The sequence below is a fragment of the Thalassophryne amazonica genome, chromosome 14 (assembly GCF_902500255.1).
Source record: "Thalassophryne amazonica chromosome 14, fThaAma1.1, whole genome shotgun sequence".
Taxonomy (NCBI): domain Eukaryota; kingdom Metazoa; phylum Chordata; class Actinopteri; order Batrachoidiformes; family Batrachoididae; genus Thalassophryne; species Thalassophryne amazonica.
In genome coordinates this window covers 8563076-8585665 of record NC_047116.1, presented here as the reverse complement: position 1 = coordinate 8585665, position 22590 = coordinate 8563076, and the positions used below count along the sequence as shown (strand labels likewise).

Here is a 22590-nt window from a genome sequence, read left to right as displayed (position 1 = left end):
CATTTTTTGGACACCACTCAGACAGCCAGCAATTCAAGGAGAACATGCGGCTAAACATGTCACTCCCGGTCTGATTGGGGAGGGGCCCAGAGAAAACAACAGAGTCCGACATTGTTTTTGCAAAGTTACACACCGATTCAATGTTAATTTTTTTAATAATAATACAAATTTATTACTAGAATTATAAAACAAATGTTTTGATATTTGAACAAAAACTAAACCATCTTTAGGACTGTCAATTTCGCCTGTATGCAGATGATACTGTTTTATAATCTTCTGATAATTCCATCCAGTTGCGATGGAAAAATTACAGCTCTCTGTTAATGAACCACATTTTATTAAATGCAACTACAATGGGTTAATTATGCTGTTATATAAAAAAATTGCATCAGTTTTATTCATATTTGTAAACTTTGCTTTCTCAAGTTCAATGCTTATTATTTATTACCAGAGAAGATGAGGACCAAAACATCTTCTATGTAAGGAATTAATAATAATAATGAAATCACCTTTAAGTTGCACTGTAGTTTGGAAATGTGTCTTAATAATAAAACCTATGATATGATTTGATTTTTTTGTTTGTTAGTAAGATGATTAACCTGTCTGTCCCCGACACCATTGATGAGAGAACCATCAACAAGAAAAAGCTGACGCCTTTTACCATCCAGGTGAGACAGGCGCTGCAGTGGGCATGTCCACAGTCTCAGCTACACTCTAAAGTAAACAGCAGTGCTCATGTTTGTAAACAGCAGCGCGCGTGTTAACCTCCCATGTGGTCTAACAGGAGAACCTGAACCTGGCTCTGAACTCGGCGTCCGCCATCGGCTGCCATGTGGTGAACATTGGTGCTGAGGACCTGAAGGAGGGCAGGCAACACCTGGTGCTCGGCCTGCTGTGGCAGGTCATCAAGATCGGCCTGTTCGCTGACATCGAGCTCAGCAAGAATGAAGGTTTGTCTTCTGGTCCAATCAACACTGGCTTATAATTCAAAAGTAAGACCAGAGCAGCGCTCATCAGGAGCTTTATCAGTCCCCTGATAAAAACATCTGCTGCTGTGTCTCGTTATGTTGCGGTATAGAACTTACTGTACATCTCTCTCTCTCTCTCTAATATATATATTATAAAGATAGATATAGATAGATGTCTCTGTGCTGTATTTTTCTGTTTACGTCTTCAATATCATGTATTTTATCATATCTCTTATTATCACTCTCTAACTCGATAGCTCACTTTAACATCTTTTATATTTCATCTTCATTACTGTGACTTTATTATTTGTTACGTGTTTCTCTTGAGTTCCTTTTCACTTTTTGACTTTCTGCTGATTGCATCCGTAGCTCTGATCGCTCTGTTGCGTGATGGAGAGAGTTTGGAGGATCTGATGAAACTTTCTCCGGAGGAGCTGCTGCTGCGATGGGCCAACTATCACCTGGAGGAGGCCGGCTGCCCCAAGATCAACAACTTCAGCTCCGACATCAAGGTGAACAAACAAACAAACAAACAAAGCCCTGGCTGGTCCTTATGCGTTTGACTTGTCCTAAAAGCCTTATGTTCCTTTCTGTGGTCATAATACTACTTGGAAACTACTATAGTTGAATTTGTGCATCAGTTATTGTAAACACTGTTTAGTTCAGTCACACGAGCGTCCACAGGTCCAGGTCTGAGTGCTCTGAATGTTTTTTGGTGTATCTGCAGTAATGACCCCAGACTGTGTATGTCTTCTAGGACTCCAAGGCTTATTATAACCTGCTGAACCAGGTGGCACCCAAAGGCGACGAGGAGGGAATCCCCCCGATCCCCATCGACATGTCAGGACTCAGGGTGAGAAAGAAGCTCAGAGTTATCTGAACATATCACAGAGTCCCATGACGGTTTATTAACCTGACTAACAATGTGGCACATTAAGGAGATAATTTTATAAACACAGCCTCTGTTCATAACACAATGAATACGAGACGTTTATCTATACATGTAAAACAATAAAATCAATCAATACTGGGATCACATCCTGGCCTGTCACGTCTGTGCAGGAGAAAGAAGACCTGAAGCGGGCCGAGTGCATGCTGGACCAGGCTGACCGGCTCGGATGCAGGCAATTCGTCATGCCAACAGATGTTGTCCGTGGCAACCCAAAGCTCAACCTGGCTTTTGTTGCTAACCTGTTCAACAAATACCCAGCTCTGAAGAAACCAGAAAACCCGGACATCGACTGGAGTTTAATTGAAGGTGAAAGTCTCTTTAATCTAAAAGTTTGGATCTGAAGAAAAATAGATTAATGCACATACAGACATAAACTGTGGTTGTTTAGATCTTGTCCAGAAGAGTGCAAAGATAAACAGACCTATTCAGTGTGCAGTGGACCAGAACAGAACGCAATTATTCAGAATGAGAAGTGAGAAAAACTTAACTCGTTAACGGAGCTTAAAATCAACAGTAACAATCTGTAACAAGTCATTCTGTTGTAGCAGAGAAAGAACCAATGATCACATAAGAAGATGTTAATTTGTCTCTGTCTGACCTGAAGACCACACACATCCATGGTGTGATTGGTTCACATCATTCATGTTATTTAATGGAGAAGGTGGGTCTTCTCTGATCTGCCTGGCAATCCCAGAGTGGGACTTTCACACAAGTCGCGACCAGCAGCCACAGCAAAAGGAGGGAAAGACGAGTGTGTGCGCTTCTTAAGTTACAGTTAAATAAATTTATTTTATATGTGAATGTCTTCAGCATTTGAAAAATCATCTCTGAAACTCTGTGGAAGTGATTTAATTGGATGTGATACTTTCAGGTGAGGAATCTGGAAGTAAAAATCAAAAATTCTCTAATGAACCTGAACCTGAGCTTTGATCCAGACTAACAGCATCCTAATCCTGCTCCTCTTGTTCTCGCTGCACAAGTTCCATAAACTGCTTCAGTGATCACATCCACACACACCCAAAAACCAAGGCAGCAGAGGAACCCCCGGACTGGTCCCGACCCGGCTCAGTCCCATCAGAACTGACGTACCTGTGCAGTCTCTTTTACAAATCCACACTGAGTAAGTGAGCCGTGTCTTCCTTTAGGTGAAACCAGGGAGGAACGAACTTTCAGGGAACTGATGAACTCACTGGAGTGAACCCTCGTGTCACCACCTTTATGTCGTAGAAAACCGCCGGCCTCCTCGGGTGTTTATCCAGAACGTCCCCTCGTCTTCAGGCTGGGCATTAGGAACCGTGTGACTGAAGACACTATGGCGATAGGCAGAAGTAAAGGGAGCGATAAGGAGGGCGGTCACTTTGGTTTACGATAGAATTACTGTTTTTAACAAAAACACAATAATTGCCTGGTAAAAATATGACCTTTGATCCCCAATGACACCGGCATCACCTGCCAACATTGACCTTTGGCTGACCTTGACAGGACAATTTTGGAATCTGCATATATGTTTTCAAAGTTTGGTGTAAACTGGTTTTAAAAAATCACATTCCTTGACCCCCAATGACCTTGACCTTTGTTGCGGTTATCCCATAAGGTCAACCCTTCATTCACGTATCGAGTTTAATAGAAATCAGCAGACAGATGGGCATAACCTTGACCCAGTGATCGACCTTGCTGCAAATTTCTACCTCACCTTGGCAACTGGCAGAACCCATCTACATATGTGTGTCAAACCTGCCAGTAATTAAGATGGGAAATGGTTTTTAATTTTGACCTTTCACCCCCAATGACCTTGAGTTTTGTGAAAATAAATGTTTTTGGATAAACCTTCATCAACATATAAGTTGGAGTAGAAAGTGGGCCAAGTTCACACAGACAGAAATGACCAAATCTCTGACTTTTGCCAATTTCCAGGGTCTGATAGAAATTTCCAAAAAGGATGTGGGCAGAGTTACAGGAGAAACAAACAGTGTCACAAAATACAGTCCCGTGGAAAACGTTTGGGCCACAAATAGATTAAATCAGATACTTCATAATCAAGAAAAGTGATCACTGAGGACACGTTTGTCTTTTTAAACGCTGCTTTTAAAGGACGCCATGTTGATTGATGAATTATCGATTTGTTCATTCAGAGACATTGACGACGCTCTTGTGATCTTCCAACTGTACGAGAAGATCAAAGTTCCCGTTGACTGGGACAGAGTCAACAAACCGCCGTATTCCAAACTGGGCAGCAACATGAAGAAGGTGAAACAGGACAAAGATGTTGTTTATGCTGTTCTTCGTGTGTTGATATAAAGGAATCTGAGCTCAGATCTGGATTGAACAGCACACAGGAACTTTTCTTAAATTGTCAAACAGTTCCTCTAAATTCTCCGAGTGGTGTCAGAGTGCATTTGAACAAACTCAGGTTTGTTTGGTGTCATTTCTAGCTGTGTTTTTATTCTGATTTGTTCTCTTGTTGTCATTTGACTTTGGAAGTTGTCAAACGGTTTTTGTGGTTCATGTTCCAGCTGGAGAACTGTAACTACGCCGTGGAGTTGGGAAAGGAGGCGGCAAAATTCTCTCTGGTCGGCATCGCGGGTCAGGACCTGAATGCAGGGAATCGAACCCTCACGCTTGCTCTGCTCTGGCAGCTCATGAGGAGGTAACCACTCCATCACTGACACTCACCAACTCTTCTGATTGGTTCAACACAGACAGTTCAGAAACGTGATTTAAACGTGTTTTAATTTGAGATGATGACGTGCAAACGTGGATCAGAAAGATGATAAAGAAATTATTTAAAAAATTACTCGCATATAAAATGCCACACTACCCCCTCCCAAAATAAGAAATAAAAGCACATTTTACAAAAACCTATTAAAAAAAAAGCCATTTTAAAGTCTACAGCAGTTTCTCTGATAGTTTAAATCAGGTTTGTTGTTGACAGCAGGGCTGCTCAATGTGGGGCCCATGGGCCACACTGAGACCACTCTTTTGTTTTGGGTTACCATGGCAATTCTTTATAAATTAATAAATTACTGTTAGATCATAGTTTTTATTATTTTAAAAATTCAACATTTTCTATAAAATAGAATTATTTATTAAATGTTCAATATAATATGAAATGAATTAAATATTTGGAATAAAATATATTTAATTATGTAAGTCATGCAAAGGTCAACATTGATTTCTGACCTGTGGACCATCCAGATGGATTGACGGATTGGTTTGAAATGACTCCTAAAGCACTGTGGTGGAGTCATTCCAAACCTTTTTTCAGAAACACTTCCTGTCTAACTTTCTGCTGGTTCAGGTACACATTGAACATCCTGGAGGATCTGGGCGATGGGCAGAAAGTGACTGATGACACCATTGTGTCGTGGGTCAACGGCACACTCACAGAGGCAGGGAAAGCCAAAATTTCCAGCTTTAAGGTCAGTGATTCGCTCAGGTATCGATTAACTTCATAAAATGTGCTGACTGGACAAACACTATGTTTCAGCAGCTCCAAGAAAAAAAAAAAAAAAAAAATCTATAAAAAACAAACAAAAAAAAAAACAACCTACATTTGAGACATTGCTCTACAGGGCGATAGACACTTTACCCTAATTTCTGATGTGCCAGTGTCCGAGTTACTTACTGTGGTACTTTCTGGTTTAAGTTGCTGATTCTGTTTTAATGTTAGATCTTTAGAACCAAAATGTATTTAATGTATGATTTCAACATCTATATGATTGAGATTTTTTGTGTTTATTTATTTTTTTGCATACTTCGATTTTTCATGTCAAAGTGCGTTAAAGACATGGAGGTTAGGTGAATTGGAAACTTGTCCAGAATTGTCTTGATCTCAATGAGACTAACCTGATTAGAGGTTAAATTAAAAAACATTTACTCAAATCCTGCACATTATAAATCTTTACGTTATTTTGTACATTAGTCTGTGGGTCCAACAAAAAATGTTTATTTTCCACCGGCTGTGTTGAAAGCTTCACCTGATCCTTTGACACAGGCCACTAAATGTGGGAGTGGATCATAGTAAAGGGGTGGAACCAGGAAATTTTAAAATACTGTGGACCTTGAGCAGTCGTCTGTTTCAGTTGTTGATTTTAGTTTGAGGTTTCACATCTGATATTGATGACTTAAAAAAAAAAAAAAAAAAAAAAAAAAAAAAAAAAAAAAAAATCATCTTTGTGTAGGACCCGTCGATTAGCAGCAGCATGCCCATCCTGGATCTGATCGACGCCATCCAGCCAGGTTCCATCCGCTACGACCTCCTGAAGGTGGAAGACCTGACCGAAGAGGAAAAACTCAACAATGCAAAGTATGTACAGATTTCTTAAAAATAAATCATTTTTTTCTCAATTTAAAAATGTTCCCAAAATTTATCACGTGATCAAAGTCAACTATAAAGCACTTTGATCCACCTCAGTGCTTTGTGAAATCGTAAGAAGAGAATAGTAAAAATCTCTTAAATATTGGGAGGAATTGAAGGAAATCAGGAAAAATATGAAGATTCAATTAACTCCCAAATTTACTTGATTCTTCTTTAACCAAAGAACAGCCTTGCCTCAAACTTGTACAAACGTCTTTTTACTTGAACTGCACATACTCGAATTCAAAGTCACGAAATTAAGAACGATTTCATTGAATTTAATTTGGTCATTTGAAGGAGGCTAAAACTAATAATCTAGAAAAACCAAAACCTTTTAATTTCTACTAGTTACCGCATGTGCACAACCTGAAGACTAATCCCAACAGCTTCTTACCGCCACATTATGACGTATCAAACGCCACTCTTTTTTTTCCTAGGTACGCCATTTCTATGGCGAGGAAGATCGGTGCCCGAGTCTACGCACTGCCTGAGGATCTGGTGGAGGTCAAACCCAAGATGGTGATGACCGTGTTTGCCTGCCTTATGGCCCGCGGCATGAAGAGAGCCTAAAGGTCATGACCCCCAACCATTAGTCACTCACACCTGCCTCCAAAACAAAGAGGCACCACGTTGTACAATTGCATTTTGGTACAGATGATACAGTATTACAGGTACAAAGTTCAAGGCTGTCATGTCGTTTTAGCACCACTGAGGAAAAGCAACCGGGGCGGGTGGTTGGTGTCGGCCCCGCCCCTCATCATGTCTGTTACTTTTTTTTTGTTTTTTGTAACGTTTCTGCAGATGTCGTTGGAGGGCTGAAATGCAGTGACAGATGTAAATTACAAATTAAGTTGTCCACAGAAACATGGAATATTTTGGGTTTATTTTGTCTGCAATGACACAAAAATTAAATTTAAAAATTGCTGCATTTTTCCATATTGTCTCAGCTTTTTCTGACTTAGGGTTGAAATTAAATTTTAAATGGCAACATTTGCTGCTTCTCAGTTTTGTGTAATGAAATTAATTTTTTTTTGTGCAAAACCATATATTTTTTTTTTTTAAATACAGCTGATGTGTACAATGTAAACGTTCTACTTTCTAACGGTACGACTGCAGATCGAGTGCAGCCATTTCTGACCTGTAAACTGTTGTGCTGCTTTAAAAAAGAAAAAATCCTCTCAACAAGAACAACAAAATATCTGCATTTTAATCATGTGGGAATTTTTTTTTTTTGTCTTGTGTAAAACATAAAATTGTGTATTTCCAATCATAAACTTGATGCCAAATGAAGAGTAATAAATAGAATTTTTATGTTGTAAAAATGGTCGTACTGCTAATTCTTTTCAGAAATAGGAAAAAAAAAATATTTAAAAATAAAATTTAAAGCTCAGATAAAATAAACCAAAACTATGGCACTTTCTGGAGTGTATTCAGACACTAAAAAAATGTTACAATTTCCATCTCAGCCACAAAACGTAATGTTTTGATTGTTTCACATTTCTCTGGTCACTACCTTTTCCCACGGATTCTGCCAAAACTTCCAGAACAGACGCAGAGACCTACAGCTGTGTCGGGGAGCTTCAAGGAAAAGTAAATCTGTTGAGTGTTTGTGCAGGGAGGTGACAAAGTAAATCAAATCTGAAGATACAACCTAACAACAACTACTGAAACAGTCTATTTAATGGAGAGATTAAACTGAACAAGAGACCAGGATAAACTGTGTCCAAGGATTTAACAACAGGACTTCCAAATCTCACGACTTGGTTCCATTTTGTGTGTTAAACTGAATTTCAAAAAGGCCTTGTCGATTGTTAATCCCACAGCGTTCAAACACACGGTAAACTGAAAACGTGGAGTCGCTCAGAGTTGGATTAAAGATCATACTGTGGTGCGTGCAGGGGGCCGCGTGCACCGTCACTTGGTCGGTTTGGTCTCGGTGGGGTTTTCTCCGGTGTCCAGGGTCTTAAGGAGGCGGAAGAGGCCGGCAGCCTCACGGATGCGGCTGAACTCAATGCAGAAAGCCTGAACCTCGATGAAGAGATCCTGCACGTTGATGATCTTGTTCCGGATCAGTGACTGGAGGAAGACGCACACCAACCGGACCAGACGGTTCTGAACAAAATAACAACAATGATAAATTTAATTATAAAGCACTTTAAATGAGAAAAAAAAAATAAGTACTGAACAAACTTTAGAACAACATTAAACAAAGATCCCAATATCACAGAATTAAAGCAATTAAAAAGAAATTTGTACAAGCAAAATAATTAAAAAGCGCTAAAAACCACAAGGTTGGAGCAGAGCAGGAAAAGGCTCTAAAACCTGCTGACTTCTTCTCAACCACTGGGACATACAGCGTAAGTCTGCGTCCAAGGGCCGTAGGACACGAGGATGCACAAATGATTAAACAGAAATAGGTCTGTAATTCTTCAATAACCCAGAATTCAAAGTAGGCTTCTTTAGCAAAGGTGTTATTACAACAGCTTTAAAACGAGTTGGAACACTTTCAGTGGTGAGTGATACATTTATAACAATCAGCAAAATAGGGCCTATTGATGACCTGAACTCCCAAATTAGCCTGGCAGGTAGTGGATCAAGAATACATGTTGAACATTTCACTGCCATCATGATTTGGGATAGTTTAACCAAAGGAGTAGTGTCCAAAAAAGGATCTTGAATCAGGAATCACATCTGCTAATTAAACAAAAACAAAGATCAACATGCAGCAGAAGCTTCACCAGAAGGAACTGAGCCAAAGTGATTTCAGTGTAAACGCAGCTTGGACTTTAAACCAGCTATTGAACATCAAACACAATCAATCAATACGATCAATGAACAAATTTTCTGTACCAGTTTTTCCAGACCTTCATTTAGTGGATCGATCGCTCTCAGAAACAAACACAAAACCCAGAATATAAAAACACCATCCAATCACAAACTGATTAAAAATGAAAGCGATGTAAACTGCTGAATCATTTTCAGCATTTATCAGAACTTCACACTCATCACTCACTCAGCCTCAGATTTACAGGTGCCGATCGTCATCCCAGCCGCTTCACACTCGGCTGCGAACCGATCCAGTGAGTGTTGAAGGTCACCGACTGATGAAGCTAACAGGACCACATCATCTGCAAAAAGCAGTGATGAGACCCTGAGCCCACCAAACTGGAAACCCTCCTCCCCCTGACTACGCCTCGATATCCTGTCCGTGATCACAAACAGGATTGGTGACAAGGTGCATCCCTGGCGGAGGCCAACCCCCACCAGAAACGAGTCTGACTTACTGCCGAGCACCCGAACACAGTTCTCACTTTGTGTGTACAGAGATTGGATGGCACTGAGAAGGGACCCTCTCACTCCATACTCCCGCAGCACCTCCCACAGTATCTCCTGAGGTACCCGATCACACCTTCTCTAAGTCCACAAAACACATGTAGACTGAATGGGCATACTCCCAGGAACCCTCCGGGATCCTTGTGAGAGTGAAGAGCTGGTCGGTTGTTCCACGACCACAACGGAACCCGCATTGTTCCTCTTCAATCAGAGGTTCGACTATCAGCTGAACCCTCCTTTCCAGCACCCTGAAGTAGACTTTACCAGGAAGGCTGAGTAGTGTGATGCCCCTGTAGATGGCACACACTCTGTGGTCCCCTTTTTAAATATGGGGATCCTTCAAATCCGGTTACAAGCACCAAAGTTTGACTGTGTACAGTGGTCCCTCGATATAACGCAGTTCACCTTTCGCGGCCTCGCAGTTTCGCAGATTTTTTTAGTCCAATTTTGCATGCTTTTATTTTTTTTTTTACAGCGCATTGTGTTCTGCATCCTCATCAAGCAGGCCGGTTGTGGCACCGCAAAGGGAGAGTACGTGCATTGTGTTCTGCGTGTCTGTTTTATAAGAATCTTCTCGCCCAGAAGAAAAAAGAGCACCAACAACTACCCATAATTGTGTTCGTCACTCAGTGGAAAAAGAGCGACAGCAGAGTGGCACCAGGACAAAGAGGCGCGGTCAGAGGAACTGTAAAATACTGGTCAGTCACTATTAATAATTTCTTATGTGTCCCACCTCGTAGGTTGATCGTTAAAATTAAATTTGTTAGTTCTAAAAGCCATCATAATTATTTATATGAAAACATTGTTTTTATTTCTCAAACAAATGTTTGGGCCTGAAAACAGGTTGGTCTTATTTTTCTACTAAGGTTTGAACTTTGATAGTGTTTACACACGAGAGAAAAGTGAGAAAATGTTAATGCCTGTTTGAGAAAAGTGTATAAAGGTGTGTAGTGAGGGGTTTTACAGCCTTAAAACGTCTATAATAACTGCAAAAAATAACGCTGTCTACTTCGCAGATTTCGCATATTGCGGGCTATTTTTAGAACGTAACTCCCGCTATAAACAAGGGACCACTGTACACCTTTTGGTACATATTTTAGAAAAATAGTGTTAACCATTTTAATTTTCAATAGGGGTCAATTAAGGATCAATTGAAGAACTGCATAGGGGTCAAAAAGAAAAAAAAAGAAAAAGTTCCAATCATATTGAAAGCTATACCACATTATGTGTCTGATCACAAAGATTCCAAAAACGTATAGTTTGGACTATCTATAACTGAATGTTCTGGAGTTATGGGGTAAAAACAGCAAGAATGGTGACAAACGTCAGTTTCAGTTTGTACAGGAGTCAAAAGTTAAAGTTGCTCCAGTTATGGTAAAACATGAAGCAAATTATTGGTTGCATTAGTAGCATTTTAAAAAGGAATAGTTTGCACCATGTGTCATGCTTAGTTATCATGTTATGGGGTAACATATGTCACATGTCATAGAATCCAATGGACGTCGACATTGTTTAACCTTTACTTTGGAGACCAAACATTCAACACAGTCAAAACTATTCCATTTGTTAATCCTATTAGTTCAACCAATAATTTGCACATTTTACCAAAATTGGAGCAACTTTAACTTTTGACCCCTGTACAAACTGAAACTGACCTTTGTCACCATTCTTACTGTTTTTACCCCATAACTCCAGAACATTCAGTTATAGATAGTCCAAACTATACCTTTTTGGAATCATTGTCATCAGATACATAATGTGGTATTCACTTTCAATATGATTGGAACATTTTTTTTTAATTTTGACCCTGTGCAATTCTTCAACTGACCCCTACTTGGCCCCCTATTGAAAATACAAATGGCTAAAGTTATTTTTCTACAATATCTACCAAAAGGTATACACGGTCAAATGTTGATGCTTGTAACCAGATTTGAATGATTCTTACAAGTTATCTGCTGTACTAGACACCTTGCTGCACATTTGAGCAGCTTTGTCGCCATCTAGTGGGGGATGTGAGCATTTCATGGCTTTTGCTACATTAAGTTGAAAGTCAAAACTGTTAAAAAAAAAAAAAAAACTTTCGGAAATGTCAGAAATGCATGATTTAAATTTTTAGGCACACAGCTTTATGTATTAATGTCTAGAAATTTTGACTGAGAGTTTAATGATACCAAAATTTCCAGGAAGGATTGAAATTCTTCTGACAAGTACAGAGAGACGGTTGTACCTGCATGTATTTGTCTTTGATTTGCTCACAGGTGAGATGCAGTTGGAGATGTAGAGATGGATGAATTCCGGTGGTAAATCGACAGCTGTGGTTAATCTGAGGAAACACGAGAAAATATATTTAATAAAAAAAAATTTAATCACTGCATGTTACTGTGGTAACATGTCTGTGTATTACTTATTACAAAGCTCAGTTAATCCTTCCTGCAGCAGAAATGTTTGGGAGCAACTTGTTCAGCTTCTCCCTTGTTGTCACCACAGCGGATCAGATATGGATCTGCATGATGATTGGCCACAAGTGGACGTCTAACAGAGTACGCTCACCTGTTGACGACTTCCATGGAGTGCAGCGACATGTCCATGTTGACCAGCACAGAGAATACTCTGTGATCTGGCTGCTCTGCATCAACTTCAACAGCATCTCGATGGCCACCAACGGGTTGTTCTCCACCAGGTCCGGCAGCTTTGCCGGGGAAAGGCCGATGTGGTAAACCAGCTTCGGGTCCTTTTCCAGTTCAGCCAGAAGCTGTAGAGAGACAGCGAGACAAAACTCATGACTTGAGGCCTGAAGCTGTTCAAAGCTGTGCCAGTACGGTGGGTTTTAGGTTGTGAACTTACCTGTGACTGCTGCGGTGCCGACAGTGGGCTCTTGAAGGCTTTGGACATGATGCGCTTGATCTCCATGCCGGTGCTGTTCTTCACGCACATGGAGCGATCCCATTGGATTGCTGTGGTCCGGTTCGGTCGGGTTCAAACCATGCCAGCTCGTCCTCACACACATGGAGCGGCGGCGGCGGCCGGATGAACTCTGGACGGAAGTGACCTGAGGAAGCAGGAGAAGCTTTGAGGAGCAGAGTTTTTGAAACTCACCATTCTGAAGAGTTTCTGTTTCAACGTCCTCAGAATCAGAGCATCAGCATTTTGTCTCAGGATGTGAACAGCAAGAAATTATAATCACAGGACGCCAGAACGTGTGTGACACACAGGAAGTTACATCACGAAACTGTCAGACAGGTCAAATTTTTGTAGCCAAGAAATGTGGCCGTAAAAACGAGAACAGAGCACTTACTCTCCAGCGGTGGGCGGGGCCCCGTCACGAGGGACTCCAAGATCTGATTGGCCACTGAGCTGTCAAACCCTGAGTTGGATGAATCGGGGTCGGGGTCGTTCAGGATGCTGGGGAAGCTGGCTTTGCTTTGTGTGGGAAGCTCAGACTGACGCTCTGCACCACAAACACACAGAAGGTGAGAACACTGCCTTTTCTGGTACGACCGTTGACCTATAACCCCACGCTGAATGCTCTTGCATAAGGTGCACATTTACATGTTTGCCGTCAGGGTCACTGACCTGCCATAGCCAGCTGCAGCCCGCTGATGTCGATAGACTGAGGCATGTTGCCGACGTCCATGCAGGACACCTGTCTGGGCGTCTTCTTGAAGAGATCTCGCGGTGGTGCCAACATGAGCTGGGACAGGAAGAACTTTTCCGGCTGGGTGATGGGAGGAAGGAAACCTGGAAGGTCACATGACACAAACAATCAAAATGCTGCTGAAGAACAACGTGACACATTTGGCCTTAATCAGCTGTCTGAGCGATTAGGATTGGAACAGTTGAATGTTTGGTCTCCAAAGTAAAGGTCAAACAAGGCTGAGGTCCAATGGATTCTATGATGTTACCGCGTAACGTGATAAGCAAGTATGGACAGATGGTGCAAATTATTCCGTTTTACAACCACAATCACACGTTTCCTGTGGGGATCCACGGGCTCTAGATTGGGTAGCGTTTATAAAATAGGTAACTGACATTTTTCAAGGGTGGTAATAAATTGTGCAAAGTTTTTATAATGAGTTGGAATGGTGTGTGAGTCCAAAATGCAATCATCAACGTCCATTGTTTACTGTTGTTAGCTAATATCGCCAATTTCTCCAAAAATATTAGTCCTATCAACATTCCTGTTTTTGCAGCATACCAAACAACAAATGTCAGCTCTCCCCGGTTTCTCCGTGATCAAAGTCCCCCCCACGCGCACGCACAGGCCACTTGGCTATAAGCCTTTTCACAGTAACGCTCGCTTCTGGCTCTGACGCGCAAAGTCAAAGAGCAAGAGGTGTAAACTGCAGTCTTGAGCCATCATGACTGTGTGGGCAGCGAGAATGACAGAGACTTTGATTATTTTTCCTGTTGAAGTGTTGATTCCTTGAAACATTTTTGTGAAAACGTGGTATTGGTGTCCAAGGAAGAAAAACTGAAGCTTATGCTGCAAACAAACTGAAAATTCAGGGTTTGCCCGACTCAACCCACTGCTGATCCAGACACAGTCTATTCGTAAACATAGAATCAGCCGATCACTGTTTCATCTTGTGCACTACGTTTGTATTTCCGAGTGTGTCAATAAATTATTTGTGAAGAATAAAATGAAATTAATCATAGCTAGAGCTGCCAACCCGGGACGCCGTGTACTTATTTTGCGTAAGTACACTGAGGCTGGATTGTAAGCGTTTCGTCCCCTCTAGGGGAACCAAAAACCTGCCTGGCTCATGGACTATGCTGGAGGATGTCTGGCCTAAAATGTGTCAAATCAACATGGAGCTCCAGACCCGCTTTGGTGACTCCGAGGGAAAATTATTCTCACACAGCAACGAATCAAATGTACATTTGCTCATAACATCCTGTTTTAACTAAATGAAGTTTTTGTTTTATTAAGAATACCACTGAGATACCGGCTGACCCCAGCCTGACAGTCAGTGTGTGAACGGTACCGGACAGTAGCTTCTCCGGTTCCTCTCCGGCCGGTGCCGGGTTCAGCAGGTGGGCGAACACGGCGGCGAACGGGTTGGCGGCTAGCGGCTCGGTTCGGTACATCTCCCAGAGCAGGTAGAGGGCGGTGAGCCGCTGTGGGGAGCTGGGCAGCAGGTCCGGCTGTTGCAGCAGCATGACCAGAACCGAACCCACCCGGAAGTGCTCCGCCTTCGCGAAGAAGTGATGGAAGGCGGTGGAGAGGCTCTCGAAGGTGTTGGTGCAAGCTTCCTCGGAGATGATGCTCAGCAGGTTCGACAGCTCCTTCGGAGCCAGGGCCATGGTTCGGGTCTGTGTCCTGCGTCCGTTCAAGCGGAAAAGGCGCTGAGATAAACCATCGGCACAAACGGCGAGTCCTCAGCTAGCTGCCGGTTAGCTAATCATAGCGACAAGTCACGAGTCCGGCCGACAAACGCCACACCCGTCCTTCTCCTCTACAACTGTTCTCTGAATCCGAAAAACTCCGCGTCCTTCTGGATTTATTCCAAAATAATCACAACTGCTAAACGCGACGAATTAGCCCTTTACCGTATGACCGCTTTCTTCTTCGCGCTTTTTTTTTTAAACAGAAGCGGCTCACCGTGTTCGGCAAAGAACTTCTTGGTTCATTAGCGCCACCTACCGAGCAGGAATACAGAGCGCAGACAACATAAAACAACCAAAAAAAAAAACCAAAAAAAAAAACCAGATAGCTCAGAATGCTGCATTATTTTTTTTTTAACCTTACAGAGCTATAAAGAGTTAAACATTTTTTGACTATTAGCTTTACATTCAACACTTTCCAATCTACCAGAGGCTACATTCACATTACCATGTGAAGTAACCCGAAACCAGGTGTTATTGTATTTATTTGCATGCACGTGATGCAGATCTGAAGCAGATTTGAGCCACTTGCAGTTGTTGTTATAGATCTGATATTTGGCATTGTGCTAGTTAGTTGAGGTCATTGTTGAGCTCATAAATTGTCATTGAATGGTGCGCTGCATCCCCTCATGATTGTAACTTTCGGTTAGGTTAGGACTTCACGTTGAAGATAATGTTGGGTAGTGACAGGGTTAAGACCGAGGACCCTCCTTCAAAGGTCAGGTAGGTTGAATGTGGATTGCCATGGTTGGGTAGGGGCAGAGATAGTATTGTGATTATGCCCAAGGATGCTCCTGTTTTTTGAAATAAGGTAGCAGAGGTCAGAGGAGGTGATGGTCTAGTGGTTAAGGCATTGGGCTTGAGACCAGAAGATCCTGGGTTCAAAGTCTAGCCTGACTGGAAAATCACTAAGGGCCCTTGGGCAAGGTCTTTAATCCCCTATTGCTCCCGGTGTGTAGCGAGCGCCTTGTATGGCAGCAACCTGACATCGGGGTGAATGTGAGGCATTATTTGTAAAGCGCTTTGAGCATCTGATTCAGATGGAAAAGCTCTATATAAATGCAGTCCAGAGGTCAATTCAGGACGGTCCCGGTCATCATAGACCAAGAGGATTCTCAATGATGCAACTACAATGTGAATCTTATTTCAAAGGTAGGTTCATTAAGGGCATTGAAGACTGACTTGGCTGATATCGACTAGGAGGATCCTGAATCATTTAAGATATTACAAGATAAAGCCTCTAAAATACAGATAGTGGATATATACTGACTGCTGGAGACGGACGTAGTAGTATTACCGCTAAGGAACAACATCTGTTTTCAAGGATCGTGGAAAAAATTTGGTCACAGTTAACAGTTTAAATTATTTGACATTATTGTTGCTGTTTTAAGTTCAAGTCAGGTTTGGGGGCATGCGCTGATGCTGTGCTTTGCCAGATCCACAACACCATGGAACCGCCTTGTGTCCTGAATGGAAACCAGACAACTGGTCTATTCCCACATCTCTAAAATTATCATCTATCTGCTGTAGATGGGTGAATCATGGGTGCCCCTTGGTCTTCTCCAGTCACTGTGGTCCTCAACACTCAGGCACCATTTCTCTTGCAGAGAAACAGGCCACATGGACAATCGTTGTAGCTGACACTCCTTCACAATGCAAATGTTACTCCTCATTCTAGTCTCTCATTAGTAACTGCTCGTTAAGTCATTCCAGCAGTACCCAAGGATCCTCCAAAGAGACCTGGTACCAAAGACATCCAGTTGTCACCTTAGGTCACTGTTTATCATCTAAGTCTCACTACCATACAGCAAGAAAGGAAGCACCAGGACCCTAAAGACTTGGACCCCTGCTCACCTGCAAAGATATCAGCATCACCAAACACCTTTGTCCAGTGACCTCATGACTAAGCTGATTTAAGTTAACGTCACTCAATTGTTTTGATGCAATTCGTTGCCTCAAAATATTTGATTTTGACTAACTGTCTGAGTGGTTACCATCCAGCACCTGTGGACCAGTAAACGCTCCCAGACTGGACATGGGCCAAATCACAGGGTGATTTTTAGACCAGCACGTCCAAACTTTGTTCTTACTGTGTCATTTTTAAACGTTCTAACCTGAGAACCCCAGCGTGTGTTTAGCTTTTTAAAATTCAAGGTCCAGTAAATGAAACACAATCTTGCCGGCAGGCTGTCAAAACATTTACTTAGTAATTTTATTTTTCTTTAAAAAAAAAAGAAAAAAGAAACAATACTTTGGAAAGCAGACAGCTTCTCCAGGTGTCACATTTTACCAGGAAATCACTGCACAATGAAGAAAATTAACATGATAGGATTAAATCAAAAGAGAAACCACAACAGATTCATTTAAAATCAATCTGAAGCTCGAGCTGATTGAACAAAAACATCAGAACTAATTTACACAAACAGAATCCTAAAACTCTGATCGAAAGGCAACTTTTATCAAGTTGTTACCATGATGACATTTTTGGAAAGGTTTGGGGGGTGTGGAGGCGGGGAACATTTGTATGGAAGTCCATGGAGAATCTGAACCTAGATTTCATATATCATCATTTTCATGGCTTTGCCCCAGGAAGGTGTGAATGAAAAAAAAAAAAAAAGCATTAAAACTACAAAATGTCTTAAAAAATCTGCCCAGGATCTAAACATCAAAGAGCTTTTCAGAAATACGTCATAAAGCCTGCAGGGATCCAGATTAAGGCTCCTGGTAAAAATGGGTTTTCAGAGAAGCCGTCAATAACAATTCACATATCAAGTTATTTCCCATTTTACACACTTTAAAGGGATAATGTAGACAAAACAACAACAAAACAGAGTATGCCAACATATTTAAGGTCCAACAGAGCAAATCAAAATGCACAACAGGCATCAAATGCACAAATATTAGTGTTCATGCAACATTAGTGATGTACAGAGGCACTGGTCAAAAAAGAAAAAAAAAATCATAACATTGCTCTCAGATCATGTTTGTCTTATTCACTGCAGTTTATATCTACAATTTGAAGAAAAAAACTATTTGGGTTTTGAGCTGTTATTAAAATGGAAAACATCTGATGATGTCACATTTTGATGGGAAAAATTGTGACACTTTAATCAATATTAGTAATTAATAACTGATGATATGAATAACATTATTTTATTAATAACAACATCAATAAAATTAATAGCTGATTAGTCAATATTAACAATTATTTCCTCATTCATTCTTTGGACATAAGCAAAAACATTTCTGCTAGTAATTATATATATATTGTCTCTCTGTGTAATTAAACTTGTGCTTAATAAACACGAGCCTCCTTATTCGGCTGTGGTGACCCCAAGAAAAACAGGAAGAACCTCAAAATAAATGATTTTTGTTTGTTTTTACAGTAATGTGAGCGAAAATCTTTTTACAACTTGTTGCAGTAAAATGATTTTCAAAAACGTCTAACACACTGGAAACACAGGGAACAGTCAAAACACTTCATGTCTACATCTCTTACTTGACCTAGTTAGACTCTACTTGTGTGAAGCGCCTTGAGGCAGCTCTGTTGTGATTTAGTGCTATATAAATGAAAATAAATTGAAATTGAAAAAAAATCCCGATATAATCATCACAGAAAACATACATGACCTCTGACCTATCAAACAGAAAGGTATGACAGAGAGCTTCAATATTTTATACAATGATTCTCAAAAATGAACTATTTGAAAAGTGCGGCTTCATTTTCCCACTGAAATTGTTGTAGTGTCAAGAGAAAACAAACAAACAATGAAGCCGATTCTGCAACGTATGACAAGACTCGCCAATCAGACTTTAGAGTTTGCTCCAAAATCTGTCAACTGAGAGGAAGCTTAATTTGACCAACTCTGGTTTTTGTGCTAAAATGCCTCTTAATATGAGTACAATGAGGATACACTGTTCTCACGTCATCACTTTAACAACACACACACACACACACACACACACACACACACACACACACACACACACACACACACACACACACACACACACACACACACACACACACACACACACACACACACACACACACACACACAATATATGGCACAAAATATCCACCTGAGGATGAGCCAGAGACTCAAAATCCTCTGGACAAAAACCAACATGAACCAAAAAGACAAAAAAATACAAAATATACAATATAAAGTTTATAGTTCAGGCATGCAGGCAAACACGCTGTAAACTTCAACACTGGAAATGGTTCCAAAAATCTCCAACAGGCAGTTTGGTCAGGTCCACTTCCACAACAATACAGCAAAACCAAAAACCACATCACGAAAAAGACTTGGGGAAAGTGGGAGCTTCAACCACACCCCAACAGTACGTCTACAATATTTGTGGAACAAAGACGATATCAGCCGGGGCAAAGTCACAAAAAAACAAACAAAACTCAAACTCAAATTAAAAACAGACAAAAATAATATATAAAGATCCAACACTACCTGTGGATTTACTGCTTAGTGCAAAACTGACTTTTTGCATAGTTTGCTTTAAATGTTGCTTCATAAAATACTGCGATTCAACCCAATGTGTGTCAAATGAAGTGTTCTTCTGGGACCTCACATTTAAGAAAAGAAACAAATATGAAAACTACAACTGTGAGAGGAAGATCTAAAAGAGCAAAATGTAAAATCCAGTGATGGGAGATTAAAATGGCAGCTTATTAATTATTATAAGTAAAATAATTAAGTCATCACCATTAAGAGGGTGTAATTAAAATGTTGCAGTGTGGCAGAGCAAAACTCATATTTTAAATGGATTTAAAATATATGGGTGATTTTAAAACAACTAAACCAAAGATAACTGGATTTTAACTGGTTTTAAGCTGGATTTAAACTGGCTACATTTGAGATAAATTGGTTGGACCAAATAATTAGAGACATTTGTTGTTGTTACTACTGTATACCTGAAGAAAATGGGGTTCTTATATTTAGGCTCTAGACTTTAATATGTCATATACATCCACAACAGTAGGGGGCACTAAATACTTGTGAAGAGTGTACTGACCCAGGAATAAAATGAGATGCCCCTCTAACTAGCTTACAGTGCTACATGACAGAGAGAGACGGTGGTCATCCTGACAAGAGAGCACCGCAAAACTCTGGTAATTTAACAAGAAACTAAGACATTATGATGCCACTTAAAGTTCATTACGAGAAATGGGGTACTCATCAAGCAACTCCCAAGCAACCAAGAAATGCAGTGTGACAGCGTAATGTTAGGTAATGCGGTGCCCAAAAAGACTGTCTTAAAAACATTCAGAAAGTCTTACCATGCTTATATGCTTAAGCTTATGCACATTAGCATTACTTTGAAATAAAATGATTTTCTTTACTAAAAAGAAAGATTTGGTCTTCAAGATTTGGTCTAAAGATCTTGTCTAAACATACTGTGCACCCAGAAAATATTCACAGCGCTTCACTTTTTCTACATTTTGTTATGGTACAGCCTTATTCCAAAATGGATGAAATTCACACAATACCCCATAATGGCAATGTGGAAAAAATTTTTTTTTTTTGTTTTGTTTTGAGATTTTTGCAAATTTATTAAAAAATAAAATAAACCCAAGAAAGCACATGTACATATGTATTCACAACCTTTGCCATGAAGCTCATAGTTGAGCTCAGGTGCATCCTGTTTCCACTGATCATCCTTGAGATGTTTCTACAGCTTATTTGGAGTCCACTTTGGGTAAAGTCAGTTGATTGGAAAGACACACATCATGTCAGAGCACAAACCAAGCATGAAGTCAAAGGAATTGTCTGTAGACCTCTGAGACAGGATTGTCATGAGACACAAATCTGGGGAAGGGAACAGAAACATTTCTGCTGCTTTGAAGGTCCCAATGAGCACAGTGACCTCCATTATCTGTAAATGGAATAAATTCAGATCCACCAGGACTCTTCCTAGAGCTGGCCGCCCATCTAAACTGAGCGATTGGGGGAGAAGGCCTTAGTCAGTGAGGTGACCAAGAACCCGATGGTCACTCTGTCAGAGCTCCAGCATTCCTCTGTGGAGAACCTTCCAGAAGGACAACCATCTCTGCAGCAACCCACCAATCAGGCCTGTATAGCAGAGGGAGTTTTTTTCTTACCACTGTCACCTGTGTGCTTGCTCTAGGGGTTGGTAAGGTTAGACCTTACTTGTGTGAAGCGCCTTCAGGCAACTTTGTTGTGATTTGGCACTATATAAATTAAAATAAATACATTGAAATTATGGTGGAGTAGCCACTCCTTAGTAAAAGGCACATGGCAGCCTGCCTGGAGTTTGCCAAAAGGCACCTGAAGGACTCTCAGATCATGAGAAACAAAATTCTCTGGTCTGATGAGACAAAGATTGAACTCTTTGGTGTGAATGCCAGGTGTCATGTTTGGAGGAAACCACACACCATCCCTACAGTGGAGCATGATGGTGGCAGCATCATGCTGTGGGGATGTTTTTCAGCAGCAGGAACTGGGAGACTAGTCAGGATTGAGGGAAAGATGAATGCAGCAATGTACAGAGACATCCTGGATGAAAACCTGCTCCAGAGTGCTCTTGACCTCAGACTGGGGCGACAGTTCATCTTTCACCAGGACAATGACCCTAAGCACACAGCCAAGATATCAAAGGAGTGTCTTCAGGACAACTCTGTGAATGTCCTTGAGTGGCCCAGCCAGAGCCCAGACCTGAATCTGATGAACATCTCTGGAGAAATCTGAAAATGTCTGTGCACCGACGCTCCCCATCCAACCTGATGGAGCTTGAGAGGTGCTGCAAAGAGGAATGGACAAAATTGCCCAAAGATAGGTGCACCAAGCTTGTTGTATCATATTCAAGAAGACTTGAGGCTGTAATTTCTGCCAAAGATGCATCAACAAAGTACTGAACAAAGGGTGTGAATACTTATGTACAGGTGATTTCCTTGTTTTTTATTTTTAATTATTTTGCAAACATTGCAAAAAACCTTTTTCGGGGGGTATTGTGCAATCTGGTCTCACGGCAAGTCGTGATTCAGCAGCATGAAATATACATTAATCTATTGGTTTGTGATATTGTGACGAAAAGCACCTCATTTTCGTCACGGCAGCACGAATTCATTCTAATTCATTCCGTGATGGCTGCACGAAATTAAAAGTGAAGTGGGGGGTGGGGGTGGTTATGGTTAGGTGGGGAGTAGGAGTAGGGTTAGGCTATGGTTAAGGTTAAGAATAGGGTTAGTAATAGTGAGTTTAAAAAAAAAACCCCATCACGAAAATTGGACTCGTTTCGTGACGGGAGGATGAAGAAAAAAACGTGAGACTGGGCTGTATTGTGTGTAGAATTTTGATGGGAAAGAAAATTTACTCCACTTTGGAAAAAGTCTGTAACATAACAAAATGTAGAAAAAGTGAAGTGCTGTGAATACTTTCTGGATGGACAGTACGTCTTGAAAATGTAAGGCCATCTTGTAATCAGGGCAGTCTCATATTTTGAACAATACGGTATTTTGAAGATGATGGGTTGTAAAAAAATTATGAAGAGCAACTGATTTTTTTAACAAAAAAGAAGAAAAAAACCCAAAAACAAAGAAAGAAAGAGGGGGAAAAAAA

At 40.9% G+C, this 22590-nt stretch overlaps 3 protein-coding genes across 6 annotated transcripts in view; 1 reads left to right on the top strand and 2 right to left on the bottom strand.

Annotated features, from left to right (window-relative positions):
- LOC117525102 (abl interactor 2-like) overlaps positions 1–22590 on the bottom strand; it is an 82047-nt gene that overhangs the window by 1929 nt on the left and 57528 nt on the right. For all 4 annotated transcript variants that reach the window (XM_034186938.1, XM_034186940.1, XM_034186939.1 and 1 more), the window contains one exon: positions 5392–5396. The gene's annotated coding sequence lies outside the window, so the exon portion shown is untranslated. The remainder of the gene's footprint in view (positions 1–5391; positions 5397–22590) is intronic.
- Positions 575–6881, top strand: LOC117525122 (plastin-2-like). The gene is given in 12 exon segments (XM_034186959.1): positions 575–668; positions 785–950; positions 1338–1480; positions 1726–1821; positions 2031–2226; positions 3066–3107; positions 3110–3143; positions 4053–4167; positions 4434–4567; positions 5219–5339; positions 6102–6226; positions 6715–6881. Coding segments are annotated over 12 exon segments (1383 nt in total). The 5' UTR covers positions 575–590; the 3' UTR covers positions 6848–6881.
- LOC117525107 (CCR4-NOT transcription complex subunit 11-like) lies at positions 6980–15166 on the bottom strand. Its single transcript, XM_034186947.1, is given in 11 exon segments — positions 6980–8389; positions 11838–11872; positions 11875–11933; positions 12161–12215; positions 12218–12362; positions 12455–12565; positions 12567–12590; positions 12592–12659; positions 12906–13058; positions 13184–13348; positions 14596–15166. Coding segments are annotated over 11 exon segments (1332 nt in total). The 5' UTR covers positions 14915–15166; the 3' UTR covers positions 6980–8191.